General features: G+C 39.7%; 1 protein-coding gene across 5 annotated transcripts in view; it reads left to right on the top strand.

Moving 5' to 3' along the window:
• The window catches only part of LOC121904871 (CUB and sushi domain-containing protein 3-like), a 235399-nt gene that overhangs the window by 30278 nt on the left and 187832 nt on the right, over positions 1 to 17289 (top strand). For all 5 annotated transcript variants that reach the window (XM_042422653.1, XM_042422650.1, XM_042422651.1 and 2 more), the window contains exons 3-4: positions 2079 to 2191; positions 15615 to 15809. In XM_042422653.1, the coding sequence (XP_042278587.1) occupies positions 2079 to 2191; positions 15615 to 15809 (308 nt within the window). The remainder of the gene's footprint in view (positions 1 to 2078; positions 2192 to 15614; positions 15810 to 17289) is intronic.

Genomic DNA, 17289 nt, shown 5'->3' with positions numbered 1-17289 from the left:
ACTCCACAGCCACTGATTGTTCTGTTCTTGTCTGTTCCACTCAGCCAATAATTAGTTCCCCTATGTATCCCCTCTCCCCAGATTTGAGGTAAGGAGGGCAATTCTAAAGACTACCCAGCATGATATCAAACTGTGATTCATTGAAAATGTATAACTCCCGCATGGACAGGGCACTGCAGATCCCTCTAACCCCTGTTCTCCTGTTGGAATGGCACTGAGAGAGAGGTGTGCTGCACAAGAAGGATCGAAGGCTTGTTTGCTACACCCCACAGCAGCTAACAGTAGCTCCAGAGAGAGGCCAGGGTCACACTCGTCTTTTTCATATTTGTAATCTGACTCACAGAACCATGTTCATATTTCTATGTGAACTCTGACCGGAGCTATCTTTGCAACACAAAATTCAAATAATCCAAAGACAAAAGTGTACAAGTGTTTCTTAATATTTCCATGTTCCATATTTATAAAACTGAGGCCTATAAATGTTTTGTTGCATTTGTCAGCTCCAGTTCAAAGAGGATTGTCTCCTATAGTTCTTTCAGCGTTTGTTTTGGCACTGAGTTATTTGTACTTTAACAGGGTTTAAGGCTTATAAAATGAATGACATAATGTTTAATATATTGGATTGTAGCCAGTTTGGATATTGCACTAACCTACCAAATTTCATCAGTCAAAAACATAAATAATTAAAACAATTAAACAAAACAGTTTCAAGGGGCTACCTTGCTCTCATGTTTGTTCACTCAAACAAGTTTTTCCTGTGATGCACAAGCATCAGCGTCTCCACTTTACCACAATAGCATTCAAATTAAGTAGAACACTTTTGTGTGTGAGAAAACTTCTAACAAGGTCAAATTATAAGATCTTTCCTTGTGAATGTATCCAAAACTGCATCATGTGGAAATTGACTTTTAGCTGTATCTTGGCATGCTGTGCACTATCTGCAACAAAGGGTAATTATTTACTGCAAGGACCCGCACAGTTCACAGCGCTGTAATTGGAAACACTATTGAAGCTGTAAATACAGCACCCTCTTCTTTCCTGTCACAGGGGGAATTTCTGTTTCTCTCCACATTTTGCCTACTACAGACATTATTCACGTTATTGTCAAGCAGAGGTTCAGTCACACAAACAGCCCCAAAAGTAGCAATAGAAAATTACAAGAGAAAACAAGAGAAGGAGACATTTTGTTTTGTGCACAAGTTCTGTCCGATGCTACACAGCTTGGCTTACAGCAGTGGAAGGTCGATAGAACATCAGCAAATGCCGCAGAGGAATGGTCAGCAACACATCTTGTTTACGACGTCGTGAAAGTAAATGGATTTGTTTGGATCTACACCTAATTTGAAATGCTGTAATGAAGCAGTCTGTTACAATGCAGCTGCCAACCCTCAAACACCATCCAACAATAGGGAAGATTCTCACTTGGGTTTTGATTGTATAGTGCCCAATATATTATCAGTGGACAAATTGCATCACAATTCTCAGAGCAGTTCTGTTTTATTAGACACAAAAAGCTACAGCGCACAGTTTCATCGGTGGTTTGAGGTCTTTGAACAGTCATTATTTTAAGTGATAGTTCATGAGTGTACACTTCTTGTGCATTGTTGCACTTAAGTGCGTACATCTTTCAACCGGAATTTGTAAATTTATGGTCAGCCACCTGGTTCACCTGGTGGCTGATCTAATTTCAATACAAAAAAATGACTATGTTAAACAGGCTCATGTAGTGTTTTGGTTTCCTACAATTTTGTCTTGTTGGAATTGTGAAAATCTGGGCAGAAAAACCTAAATGGTGGTACTGTACATGTACTGCTGTCACAACAGGGAACAATGGCATCTGATGCTTGAAGTTGACTGCTTCTTTGGTTTCATGTTGAAGCTAAACAGTACAAATGTATTAACAAAGTAATTTTTTTTCATAATTTATGACTATCATCATATAGTTTATTAAAACATTTGTTTTACACTGGCTGACACTAGAACAGTGTAGTGTATTTTTTATTGTTATTACTACATAAATGTGATGATATATATTAAATCATACATTCAGTACTGATGTCTCTTTTTCTTGTCTGCAGGTTAACAGGATTTACCATCCCTCCGCCTGTCACCAGTTCTGGCTCCATTTTTTCACTGAGGCTTACCAGTGACTTTGCAGTAAGCGCTCATGGATTTAAGGTAGCATATGAAGGTAAGAAAATCATTATTTTTTGCTCATTATCTACTAATTGTATTACATATGTAAGGCTATGATCAGGACAGCTCTTCATAAACTGGGTCACCATTAAAAAAAAAACATCAACCGGGAGAAGAAGAGACACCCTTGTTCTTAAGAGAGGAGTGTTTGATCACGCTTACTCTACCTGATTTCCTATAGGGCCTCCACTGTTGAGTTATGGAAACATTAGGTACTTCAATTAAGCAAATTAATCTCATATTTTCCAAATCAACATCCCTTCCCCCAAAGTCCTGAACCTTTTCTGCGACTCCAGAGGTGCATCTGAAATTGCATGGCAGATGGCGATGGGAATTAGTTGAACTAATGGATGTACTGAGTTATCTGTGTTGAAGCAGAGCTGAGTGCAGCGGGGAGCTATCTAAATATGAACTATCCTTCTGTGACCATCTCGCTCACCCCTTCTCGTCTGCTCCTTCAAGAGAACCCCATCACTCATCCATCTCTACCTCTCTCTCTTTCCCTGTTCTTTCATTATATTTTTTGAGTTCTGTCTCAAGCTTTCCTTTCCTTTCCTTTCCTTTCCTTTCCTTTCCTTTCCTTTCCTTTCCTTTCCTTTTCCCTTCATTCTCCCTCCTACCCATGTGTTTCTTTGGCTTGTCTGCTCCTCTCCTCCTCTCTATGCCCAATATCCTTCGGGTTATTTCCTCACTGTCTGCTCTGTTCCCTGACCCTCTCCTGCACTAACAGGCTGACCCCATCCTCTTGCCTCACTCCTCCTCACTTCCAAGATGCCCTTTTCCATCCATTTTTACCCCCTCCTCATCTCCCCACCTGCCCCAGACCTGGCCAGTCCAGGACCTCTCCCCTCTCCATCTGCCTATTCGTTCTCATTCTCTCTCTCTCTCTCTCTCGCTCTCCTGTCTCAGTCTACCTCTCTCTCATTCTCCAGTGGGTGGCTTGGTTGAATTAGATCCCGTTCTTCTGCATCCATATTTTGCCTGCGTAATCTTCAACAGAATTTCATGCCGATTTGGATGTTAATCACATTTTGTTGCATATGAGGCATTTTCCATTACTCAATACTGAAAAATAATAAGGACAGTTGAAAATATTTTCCTATAGGGACGAGAGGGGATATTATATCAGGGCAATTTATAAAGAGGGAAAAAACTGAAAGTTTCCTTTTGGGGCCACTCAGTCAGGTTGTTGTGTTGTAACTTTTAAAGTGTGAGAGTTGTACATGTTAAGGATTGCAGACAAATGATGTATGTGGTAGGGTAATACTGAAACATCGCATAACATACTGCTCAGTTTTTCATGACTATCATTCATTCTTTAATGGCCTAGTGTTACAACACAGTACACAACATAAATATTTAAACAGCTATCTAAGCAGTATGATATTACTTACTCAAACCTCTACAGGCGGCTTCCCTGAAATCCTGAAATGGTGTTATCAGTTTAAAAACGGTGGTGTACTGACCTCCATACCTGACCTATTGTGGTTGAGTTACATCCCCTTCAATCATTATAATCATTATCATTGTCATCATCGCAATCATCTGAATTTACAGTAAAGCTCAACGACATGATTGCCATCATAAATTTCCATTTTTTTCAGAGGGGACCCTTGTGACTGACGCATATAAAACAGAAACATTCGGTGTACTCATTCATAATGTATTCATTTACAAACCATAGTAACTCACTGTCACCGCTGTACATCTTCCTTGTTATGCTGATATGGTTAGCTACATCATACGCATGAATATGCATGTGCTGCTCATTCTTATGACTGAGAATGTGTGATGTTAGTAGACTCTCTGAGATGATTGAATCATGACTGCAATTAAGTGGATTTGAATCTGCGTGCATATGAAGGACACAGTGAAGGACACAGCCAGATGGAATCTAATTTCTCGACAGCCTGTCAATCTTTCGTCAAATATGTTGTAATGCAAACCAACGCCATCTTTCTGTGAATTTTATCATCAATCAGTGCCTTCTTTCCTGCAGCTTAAGCATTCTGTCAGTGTGATACTGCAACTTTAACACTTAAGCATGTCCTGAAAGGGTCATGCTGTATTTATTAAGGAGGACAGATATGGGAGCTTTTTTGCAACATATCCAAACAATAGCCAGTAGTCTTGACACTTTCCAAAGGACAGAGATAGGCTGCAGCCGTGTACTGCACATGTATCAAGCTGGGAGTAATACTATCTGCTTGCCCTTTGTTGAAGGTTGTATATTTGCAATGAAAACATTTTTGGCCTATCTAAAACCTGCCTCAATGCCATTTCAACCTGCCTTCTCTTTAGAAAAGTCTTTGAAAGACAGTTGACCCATAAAGCATAATTTCATCTTTTCTCCCCAAATCATTTCATTCGTCCATCTGTGGCGCTACAGAGTGTCCGCTGAGTTGGAAAAGTGTGTGCGTGCGTGCGTGCATGTATGAGCATGTGTTGTTTACCAGCTGATTTGCCTTGTGATCCAACATGGTTGCAGTCAATACTCCTTTGCCGCATGAAAATCCAGCTCAGTAACCAGTCAAGCAGCCAGCTAGGAAGCCAGACAGGCAGTCTGCACAGGCAGCTCCTGTGGGGAAAGTGTGCTGCTTGTATGCTCACAAACACTGCCACTCCGTCAAACTTCTGTCTTCTTCAAAGGGCTACATAGTCATTAGATATACAGGCGAAATAAATAGCTCAGCCCCTGAGAAATCTTGCACGCAACTACCTCATTTACTAGTTCACATAACTCACTCGTTACCAGTGTGATGACTGATAATGAAAGTCTGTCTGACTGCCGCTCTCTGTGAGTAAGTAAAAATTGTAGAGGTGAGGTTGTTATGATGACAAAATCACATTATTGTTTTCCTTTCACTTTTCACTTCCTTTATGGTCAAGTGTTGATTTACCAGGCCTCAGTTATTGTTGCTCTTTAGTGCTGTTAACATATTTTTGCGAAGTTGTAAGACAGCATTGTTTTCTCCTTGTTTTAGTTTAAGCATAGGTCAGACAGATTTCACTGGTTTAAAAGAGCCCTGCAGCATCATATTAATGTTGTCGTTTTTGGTTTTCTCTGGCATCACAAAAGTATTTGCTGTTTATTATGATGTTAAGCACCATATGCACTGTTTTTAACCAGGCTGTATTTTGCAGACTGGGTGATGCTTTGTTTGGTTAAAAGTTCCCCATTGGCATTGTATTAGTGTTGTTTGCATTCATTTTGCCCACCTTAAAATGAAGTTTATACAGGTTTTCAGGAAGTTTAACACCAGCACCAGCCCCTGGTATTAAGCAGCAGCTGTTTTCCCAAGGTTCAGTTATATCAACAATTTATTTAGGGTCCTCCAGATAGTAACACTTGTTAGCTGAGGGCTAACACTGTGTCTAAAACACTTGATTTCTTTAGGGGGTTCTTTAAACCCTCATAATAGTAGAATTCCTGATTCAATGTTAAGTGCAGGCTATTATTCAAAGTACTACTTTGTTTCACTGTCTCACATTCCGATATGCAGCTAGCCTGCAATTGAGGCACATAGTTTTTTGGGGGTTTTTTTTGCCTGCAATGAGAGGCCTTATCCACACCAACGGCTTCAAATATCTGCAACACATCCTGCAAATTAATTCAAGGGCCATGTCTGTCTGAGACATTAGTTATGACTTTCCATACACCAAAGGGCATTGAGTCAGTGCTGGTATAATTACAGTAGGGATGCATCTATTACTTTTTAATTAGTGACCTGGGGTGAGTTTCTCAAAACATTTGCTTGCGAGAGCAGGTCTTTTGTTTCCCAATATAGTCCTCTCAAGAACGGCTGCCAGAAAGTGATGATTATAGCAATGAATGGTTGATAGTTAGCATAAGTCTTTTAAAATGTAATGATATGCTTTTTTCTTTCTTGGAGAGGATGGGGGGTCAGACCAGTGAATCTATTAATCATACACTATGCACATGGGCGTTCACTTAAAGTCTGTACAGCATGTTGCACAATTTGTATTGCGATAGAAAGGATTGTTTTTGGAGCATGAGCCTTAAATGAATCTTACCTCATATAAAATCTGTTGTGTGTTGTCATCCTGGAAAATAATTTATGTCATCACATTTTTATTTGGCTGAGTGCAATCTGTCCAATGTCCCAGCAACATCTGGCAGCTGAAATTAGAGCTCTGATCAGGGGCAAGTGAAGGTTCACGGAGTAGAGGTTACTTTGGGGTATGATTAGTGACACTCTCAACAGTCTAAAAACTTCTAAAGTTTTTGAATTTATCCTTAGTCACATCCTGGTCACAGCAGGTTTGTGGAGACACTTGCGAGCAGCAGCACGTTTCAGATAGAAGAAACTGCAGAGAATGAATTGTATATGGAAAAACATTTCAAAGAATGTAAATTCACCTATTCTTGCAAACATTAAATGAAGAAGAGATGGTAACATCAGTTTTACAATATATCAAAGCCACCTATTAGAAAGTTCACTTATTTGTTAATTTGTATTTTTAACAGTTACACACTGAAAAGTCTTGCACTAGACCTCCGTGTTACATTTGTGTTGTGGCAGCATGTATATTTCCAGTCTTCTGCTGGGTTTTCAATTGCAGGGTCTCATATTTAACATGTATTTATTTTCTTTCTGTGGTTCCCTGCTGTATTATAAACAATGGCTTATGTTTTGGCCTCTGCAGTGACTGGATTTCAACAATAAGCTGACACGTCAACTCATTATTTTGGTTGTACGGCCCACAGTTTACTGTTTTGGTTCAGTTTGTTTTCATCAGCATGATTCTCCTCTGCAGCAGATGTTTTAGCAAAAACATTCTGATAAACAGACTGTAGACTACCTGCCCGGCACCAATCAGCGCACAAAGTTAGCACCTGGCTGATGAACACAGTGGAGATGTTTTTCTCAAGAGGTGTTGTAGTGCAAAACAGGGCTAAAAGGAGAGTGAGTATAATATATTTACATTCACCAGGTGGCCAGAAATACAACTGCAAATAAATGGTGATGTGAGGAGTAAATAAATAAAAATATGACTTTGATGTCATTTTCAGTCAGCTACCTTTCAGATGGTATTACAGCATTAATGTTGGCGTTCAACCATCAAAATCGTCTTCTAAGATGTTCACTATAAATATTACTGAGTTAAAGTTATCAGCTTCTCCTCTCAAGCTAAACCGACACAATTATCAGTATGTTAGTGAACAGTTGGGTGAATCCAGTTTCTGAATGATCTATGGTAGAGAGAACACAGCTGCAGTAACGCCGGGTGAGCTGGACCACTGGATTTAATGAGGAGAGCGAGTCCATTGTATTGTCACATGGAAAGTGTGTGTGAACAAGTAAATGCAGCCTTTCCACTAACCCTGAGATAAAGAAGAATGACACCTGTAACTGTACACAACAAAGATGGCGACAGATGTAGTCTTAAAATGCTTCAGAGACATGAAAATTAAAAAATTGTGCCAAAAATGAAACTACCATTTCACTGATGAAAAGTGAAATGTCTTCAGTTTTTATTAACTAAAACTACACTTAAACTAACAAAAATCTAATTATATGAAATTAGACTAAAGCTAATACACATTTCCATTAGACTAAGACTAAAATGAAATCAAAATCAGGTGCCAATATGAACACTGGGTAATAATATGTAAACGTTGTGTGTACAGTTTGTTTCTGCTGCCCCCAAGTGGCCAAAAATGTGGATGTCCCAATCAATTTATTTCCTCAAATCCCAGTACAGGTCATTTAATATTTTTGTTTTCCTATAACAGATCCAATTGCACAGTAAGCTTTAAGCAAGCCAAGAGAAACATTTTTAGACACTCATAATCATCCTTTTTTTGTCACCCAAAAGAGATTGATACACCAAATACATTAAAAAAATGAGTGGTAGATTAGCTACATTTAACCCAAATGACTTGTACAGTACAGTGTGTTATGTATTGGTTCTGCAATACCTGACTTTCTTTTCCTTCACATCACTGGCACAGTTCTCTACCTATAAGTCATCCAAGAACTGCTTGGCAGCCAAGTTCAGCAACCAGGCCCTTTATGATCAAGTTTTTTTCAAATGGCTGATGAGTGTTGAATTGCTAAAGCACACCCTTTGGTATTTTCTAATTACCATCATCATCATTGTATGGTCAATGTCTAATCAAACTCTGCTGGTGTGATGGAAGGCTTTGGGAGAAACAGTTTTTGGTTTGGGGTGCTCTGAATAACATCTGGTTGCACACAGCAATGTCCCTGACCAGTTTGTATCTTCTATAGATTTTTTGATGCAAATGTTTATAGCTCAGCAGTATGTTGAATTTTAATCTAACGGTCTCTGCATCAAACTGTAGTGTTGTTGTGGCGAGTTTGTTGATATTTAGATTGCCTTTGATGTGCTTAGTCACACTTTGTTGAACTCACTGAATTTGATTTTTCAAACAAATACATTTAAATTTCGCAGCCTCTCCGCAACTCCCATGGAGACACATTTGATGTTTGTTGCCAGGGATCATGCTGTGCCATGTAGAGATGCGTGCATTCAGTGCAGCCTGCAGAACATAGCTGTACTGGATAAGAACAGAGAAGCAAGGCTAAAAATAAGACATCAGTGGACATCGGGTTGTTTATTCATGTATGTAAAGATTGGTCACCACAGTCTATACCTATTGAGGTTTTATTGTCTTTAACCAGGGGTTTATTGTACCAAAAAAATTGTGAATGGAATTTTAGACTTTTTATAACCTGATAGATTAACGTGATCTTATACAATGTGGCACATAGAATTTGTCCACAAGACCATGGCTGATTTATGAGAGCAGAACTTTCACACGACATATCACATAAAACAGTCTGCCATGGTTAAATTTCACCGAAGTTTGCATGAGGAATTGTTAACCTGTTTACTAATGTAAAATGGTATATTAATGTAATGTTAAGGAGACTGGGCTGCCTCATCTCACCCCTGACTCCTGCACTGAACAGATGTCAATTGTGTCAGGTATCATTAGGTGCCTGGCAAGGTCTTCATCATCCCCTCATTGGCACCTCTCTCACAAAACATCAGTCATATAGGCTGCCAGTCATTAATTTTCTTTCTATATCGTTGTTAGTTAGTTGTTGAAGTGCTGCAAATAAAAATAAAATAGAAATATAGTATTGATCATACACTCATTGTACATATTTTACTGTCTTATTGTTTTATTATTATAGATTCATTTGTAAGGGGCTTTGTTTTAATATAAATGGTAAAAAAAAAAATGTAAGAAAGCCAAACAGAACCTCAGCTCCCATCATCCTAAAGCGCTACCCATAGGATTTTGAAATTAAGTGTATCTTGTTTTATGTTATCTGATATTGTTTTTGTGGTTAGATTAGAATGTCAGGCTAATATGGTCACTATATTAGCGGTATTAGGTCTGTTTAGGAATTAAACAATTGGACCTGTGTTAGTCAACACTTTCTTTAGTTGATTAAAAAAGAAATCACACATGCGCTGAGGCCCCCTTTCCCCCTGCCTTATTCCCGAGGCAGTCTGTTGGTATTTAATTTTGCTCATAAACATAAACAGCCGGCAGTTGATGCTGATGATTTATATGGCATTCATCAGAGATCATACATATGAGGAATGTGTATATGAGCATCTGCAGTGTGAAGTGGATCAGTAATTGGATTACAAAACATGATTCCTGGAAATTAACATTAGAAAACACGACTTCAGAGATGTGTCTTTCAATGAAATCAACTTCGGGATCAGAGTTTCAAATCCACCCCACCACCCCTCCCTCCCTCTCTCTTTCTCTCTCTCTCTCTCTCTCTCTCTCTCTCTCTCTCTCTCTGTATTTGTCTATCCATCAATCCATACATCCATCTGACACTCAGTTTATGTTAGTGGAAAATGGCCTCTTGTTTCCTGGCTTGCCAGTTAGAATAATTAGTCAAAAACAGATGGCACATATCAAAAACAATAATTTAACTTGACTGCATGATCCGTCACGAGCTGTAGGATGGAAGGAAGTTTTACATTTCCTATCAACAAGACTCTGGATATGATCAGACTAATTGGGTTGTATTGATCATTACCCACAAATCCAGTTATGCAGTGTTTATTATTATAAAGATTACCCAAGTGTGTCTTGAACAATGTAAATATATTTTTAATGCTAAAATTAAGACAGTGTGGCTATCTGTGCTGATTTATATTGTTTTGATTTACGTGTGGATGTGTTTTTTACCAGAATTGACAGATATAGCTTATGTGAAATATTTACCTGTGAATGGAGAATTGTAGAGGTGACTACTCATGACAGTGCGCTATGTTAAGAGAATTGTTAGTGAAATGCCATCACTTCATTTCTTAATTATTCTTAGTTGCAAATTGAGCTCACAAGTGTCATACTGGTTCAGGTAAATACAGAACCCATATGTAAGGAATTCAGAAACAGTAACTCCACAATTAGAAACTTGTTTGTACTGTAGTGTAGATACAAAAAATATATAGCATCATTAATACAATGTAAGAACAACATATACATTTTTAAAACTAAATATAACCTCTTTGGAAAGACTTTATTTGCTCGACAAATAAGTGGTTTTACAAGCCAAACCCCCTTGTTCAGGTTGATTTCATGTTCCAAATCCTTGAGGCAATGATGGAAAAGATGTGATTTACTTAAGTGTTTTGATGCAGTTTTTACTGTGAATAGCCAAAGGATCTAAGACCATTATTATGCATTGTTACTCACACAGGTGTTTAGACCCAGTTTATGTTCAGTGATGTAAACTGGGTCAGACTAAATGCTACCTTAAAGCTGAATAGTTAACACTTACTTTTAACTGCTGATGCAAAAAGAAGTTGATGATGTATTATTATCCTGTACTGTAGCTTGAAATAAAAGCCTTGCTGATACATTTTGTGCAGGCTGGACATGGGCAGGATAATTCTGACAGAGATTGTGTTATGGTGGTGAAATGGAGGAAAGAAATATATGTAAGATGTGTTGAATGTGTTCAACCAACCAGCTGGCCATCCAGTTAGTTGTTCCACTGGGGCTCCTGTACATGCACCACCTGCACGGTGGTTTGCCAGCCTGCGCTTGGATCCCAGGGGCACAAGCACCGCTTGGTGAATGTTCCCCTATCAGTGCAGGAGGACCTGAATTATTGGGGGTCCCCACAGCATTTATCAACGGGGACACCACTGGGTTAAGTGACCTCCTACATTGCAGTGTTCAGAGATACATCCCTGATGGGGTGGGGGGCACCTGTCTGGGAAGAGCAATGGGTGGTGTGTAGACCTCAGAACACCTCCTGTCTCTGAGAGACAGGGATGCTGACCTCATGTCAAGAAGCAGCCCTCTGGCAAATGAGTGGGTGCTGCACTCAAAGGTGGTGCAGCAGATTTGGAAGTGGTTCTGGAGAGCAAAAGTGGACCCCCCCAGGTGTGGACTGATCTACAACTGAGGGTTGACAGGTTTGCACACGTGCCATGGCCAAGGAGGCTGCTTTACGTCTTTCCTCCTCTTCGTTTCATTCCTCCTCTGCTGGAGTGAGTGAGACAAGAGTGGCTGTCGGTCATCCTGATAGCCCCAGACCGCTGTTCCGTGCCATGGTACACAGAGATGACCCAGATGTTGGCGGTCCAGCCCTGGTCCATTCTCCAAGTGTGGGGGGCTCCACCCGAGGACGCGTTCTCGATAGGCATGCTGCCCATATTGGGCTTACCTCTCCAGGCTCGGCTCCTGAGAGGGACAGGCTGATGCGGGCTGGACTGTCTGCACAAGTGGTGCAGACCATCCAGGTGGCGAGAAAAGGATCCACCATTGCTTGCTACAAAGCAAAGTGGTTGGGATTCCAGCGCTGGTGTGGGGAAAGGAGAAAAGACACGGGGAGGCAGCCTTTGTTAATTATGCCCCAAACTCTGGAACAGTCTGCCTGAGGGACTGAGTTGCTCTAAATCTGTTGACACTTTCAAATGAAATCTAAAGACACATCTTTTCACCACTGCTTTCTCCTGAAGCTTTAAGTTTTAATCTGATGGGGTTTTTTTGTTGTTTTTTGCTTTTTTTATTGTTGCTATCTGGGTTTTTTTTGTTAAATTATGTTGAATTTTATGCATGAATTGTGCTATATAAATAAAATGTATTATTATTATTATTATTATTATTATTATTATTATTATTATTATTATTATTATTATTATTATTATTATTATTATTATTATTATTAGACCCCCTGTCATGTGAAGTGAGAGAGGTTATCTCCTTTCACAGTATCTGGTGGAAAAGGGGCTGTCTCATGCCACTATCAAAGTGTATGCAGCAGCCATTTCCTCCTGTCATGACGGCTTTGGCAATAGACCTGTCTTCGCCCACACCCTCGTGAAACATTTCCTAGGGGGGGTTAGGAGACAACTCCTGGTGATGCGTCTCTCTGCCCCCCAGTGGGAACAACCGTTGTTGCTCAAGGCCCTCATCAGCCTCTGGAGCGCTCCTCTCTGAAGGTGTTGTCATTCAAGACAGCTTTGCTGCTTGTGCTGACCTCAGCTAAGAGAATGAGTGAATTATGTGCCCTGTTGGTTCACTCCAGCTGTTTGCTGCTTTGTGGTGATCACAGCATGCTACTCTCAGACCGAACCTATCCATAGGACTTGTGACAAGGGTGGTGTGAGTGTCAGGTGTGGTACACCTGACCCCTCTCTAGACCTGCATTCTCCTGTGATCCAAGATGACTCGGGGAATGAGGTGTGTAGGGTATCTGTTGTATGATTTGTGACCCCTGGGAGATTAGGCCATGGTAACACCCAGTTCATGTTCATGTTACTGGGTTGGGTTGGGTCCCCTACTGCTCCCCTTAAGCAGCTGGGATTATAAAGCAGTAGCAGGGCCACGGCAACTAACCTATAGCCAGTCAGGCTCAGTGAGGCAGCCTGATCAGGCTCCGCCTACTGTACCCATAGAGTCCAGTAGAGGGTAGAGCCTGTGTGAGGTAGAACTAAGGTTGTGATATGGTTACCCTAGTTTTATAAGCACAGGCAGAGCCCTCTATGTATGGACCCTGCCGCTCCTACGCTGCCCGCTGAAGTGGTTTCAGGATGGGAGCTGCAGCAAGATGCTGCTTTTTATACTGTTTGAGACAGTAGGTCCTGATTGGCCAGCTCCATACATGCAAATTTCAGTGGGTGATTGTGTGCATGTGATTGGAGAAGAGTATTACCTATAGAGTCCAGTAGAGGGTTCCACCTCTCCTTATAGAACTAGGGTTACGATATCGTAACCATTGTTTCTGCTTGTTCTATTCCTCCCTGTGTTGTTTCTAACTGTTCCTCTGAACAAAGAGCTCCACATATCTCCATATGTTGTTGTGCCAACTGTTTTTTAGTGCCGCTCCACTAATTCAGTGAGGAACACGTTTCATTTCCTGTAAATTCTTCACAGTAAAAGTCTCCCATTATTTATTAATTTAAAAGGTTTTAATATGAAGCAGCAAAAGCAGGAAATGTTGGGCTTTCATAAGCAATAACTTAACACAACTCTGATACATGCTGCCCCTGTACAGGCTTCCTGAATCTGGTCAATCAGAAAAGAGTAGACTCATCAGGAGGGGGGCCTTAAAGAGACAGGATCTAAAACTGCCGTTAGAGACAGAGGTTGAAATGAGGGGCTGCATAAAAGGCCAGTATGAGATAAATAAGGAGTTTTTTGAACTGTGAGCATGAGAATAATAATTTTCTCGAAGTTCTATTATTTTTCATTGTTACTGTAGTTCTGTCACAGTCCTGGACTCTATGTCTATGAATGGTCATCAGCAGTAAACGATAGATAGACAACAGAAATTGTAGACATAAAGTTTTAACCATGCTAGCATCTCTGTGAGGCTGTACTTGGACAACATCAGTGGTATGAGTTTAACGGTAAGATCAACATGCCAACATGCTTACAGTGTCAAGTGTCAGTGCTAGTATGTTGATGTTTAGCAGCTATAACATTAGTTAATTAGCTCTAAATACAAATTACAGCTGAGGCTGATGGGAATGTCATTAGTTTTGCAGGTATGATGTCGATGTCGGACATTAAATAATTGGACATGTTGAAATTTTAACCTGATGATGATGCTTGATGAAAAGTGATAACCAAAGTTATTACAATTCATCCTGTGAGGAACATAAATACCTCTACCAAATTTCATGGCAATACAACCAATAGTTGTAGAAACATTTCAATAACAACTAAAAATGTCACCCTTCTAAGAGGTCAAACTGCCAGGAGGAAAAGACAGGGGATTACCAAAATCATTAGAATTAATTTTCTGGGAACCAATGTCTCCACAAAATTCGTGGCAATCCGTCCAATAGTTGTTGAGATATTTCAGTCTGGAGAGACTAACACTGCCATCCCTAGAGGCCGACTGCTAGCATGGCTAAAAATGTTCCTGTCATTCTGGTAACGTACATGCTTATTGCTGATTTCACCATATTGTCACCTTTTTCCAGAGTTAAAGTAAAAAGGTGTGTCGCAAAAATGTTATTTGTTTGGGAACACAAATGAAAAACAATTAGTAAGTAATATACAGAACATAAGATCCATGTCAACAGAGGTCATTTCACATGTCTCACTGATAATAGGTGCTCTACAAAAGTTGAAAGTCTAATGTACAATCAGTGCTGTGATGTTTTTTGTAATGAGGATTTTTACACCCTTGAATTTATGAAAATGATATGACTTCTACCCCTGCTATAAAGCAAAATGGCCATTCGAAAGCGTACAGCAAAATGATTATAGTCTGCTGCGGTAGCCCCCTTTTCCTGTCCTTCTATCATTTCTTCCTTCCTTCCTTGGTTTTTATTTTCTTGTACATTGTGCTAATGCACTTGTTTTTCCCTGCCTCTCATTGCAGTTGCAGCTGTAGATTTATCTTACTTAGTGGTCTTTTAATCTAATGGGTATGACACCAGTGCCGCACTTCAGCACTGTACGGGCAGTGAATTTTATCTTCCCATATCCATTTAAGCTCTTCAGTCATAAGCATCTACTGTAGATAGCAATGGCATAAAACTCAGGCTTGCGCTGAGCTAGCAATGTGGCCATTATTACTAACAATGTCCAACATAACTAAGAAATCTTTTATGTAGCCAAAATTAAACTTGAGTTGTAAAAATTGCTTTAATCATTTGTATACTGATAAATCTAAGTCACATTTCCATCATTTTGGCTGGACCGCAGTGGGCCAGCCCTATAAATGTGAAAGTCTGTCCCTGAATGACTGAGTTATGAAGTTACAGGCCGACCAATGGTGGAACTTCATCAGTTGGCCGAGTGTTGCCACTTCCTGTATCCATCGTTTCAAATTAAAAGCCCTCTAGCATTTCATACATAGTCCAGTCATATAATAGGTTTTGACCTAGTCCTGTTAACAGTGATATATTCTCTTCCCATTTTTCAGAGCTCAGAAGCAGCTCATGTGGAAACCCGGGAGTTCCATCGAAAGGCATACTGAATGGAACTCAGTTCAACGTAGGTGACAAGATCCGCTATCGGTGCGTCACTGGTTATGTCCTGGACGGACATTCACTCCTCACCTGTGTCACCAATGCAGCTGGTGTGTCGTTGTGGGACTTCCCTGTGCCAATCTGCAGAGGTGAGGATGTTTTATCACTGAAAATAATCATTATTAACTGTATGAGTTATCTGTTTTAAGCTAACTTTTTCTCCCGGCTGTACATTGTGTCTATAGAGAATACTTGATGTTATCTACTTACTTCTTGGTCCCCCCCAAGAAATTTAAAATGAGGAGGTGATTGGTTTGTTTTGTCCTCTTGTCATTTGATTAGCATTAATTGCTTAGAGTTAATTGCTTTTTAATGATTGACAGTTTGATGGCTATGTGACTGGGTGACTGGTGCATATATATATATATATGATATATATATATATATATATATATATATATATATTGCTGCAATCTGATGGGGTGGAATCATTTCAATCATGCTGAAGAAGTTGATTAGAGCCTTCGTGGCTCTAAAGGTTGATTAAATATTTATTCCTGTAGAGCAAGTATCTTAAATACATTAATGTTGTACAGTAAGCAGCAGTGGTACATGTACCACATTTTTGCAGCTCCATTGGAGCTGTACTTTAACTCTTGTGGAGTAGGAGATTTTGAATGCATATAGGTTTTTCTGTTCAAATCTTGACAAAGTTTTTTTTGATGTGATGATCTGTTTTCTACTGCTGGTTTACTGAGGTCATAGTTGTCTCTCCTCTTACATTTCATGGGTACCAACACCAGGCCACATGAGCAACAAGACTTAGGCATTATTTTTATCTGAATATGCACAGTAAAAAGTAAATACAACCTCACTTTTAGTCATTAGTGGTTACTCACATGTTCCATAAGCATTGTCCATGACATAGAACAGCAGCACCTTGAAAATATAGGTAGGCTGGTCTGAGGGATTTGTCACATTAGACCTGGAACATGTGCAACTGCAAACTTTACTGTGTGCCTTTTCATCTTGCCTGGCAGGATGAATATGCTGGGACTGCTTGTACATGAATGGCTTTAGTTTTACTGTATGTGGTAGAAAACTGTAACTATTTAATTTTCACACACTGAAAAATACCATTATGTAACATATTGTATGTGAACCTAAAGCAAAAGCCAAGATCAGTTTACAGTAGTAAGATATTTTAAAAAGTTTAGAGTTTGCATTGCTTGAGGTGTAATACATTTAATTTTCTGACATTTTGATACTGTCAGAATGGTTTATGCTTCATTTTTACCTCACAATCTTCTTACAGCATTAAAAAATACTGTGTTGACCAGGACTTGAACCCTTAAAGATGCTGTACATAGGCAATTTGTCTCAGCAAGCTCTTTTGCTCAACATCTTTTGAACACAGAGAGTGAAGAAGACACTACAGTATAATCATGGTTTCCTTATGACAGCTGATCGATGAATGACAGACTACTGTAGTGCTCTTCATGCCATGCTGTTTATCGCTTGCTGTGTTAAGATTAAACCTGTCATCACACTGATACGTATTGATACGTATGTGCACAGCAGGTAGGGACTCAAAGAAAGCTTAATGTAGTACTAATTAATCAGTATTGC

Source organism: Thunnus maccoyii, chromosome 10 (assembly GCF_910596095.1).
Source record: "Thunnus maccoyii chromosome 10, fThuMac1.1, whole genome shotgun sequence".
NCBI lineage: Eukaryota > Metazoa > Chordata > Actinopteri > Scombriformes > Scombridae > Thunnus > Thunnus maccoyii.
This window is presented reverse-complemented; position numbering and strand designations above follow the sequence as displayed.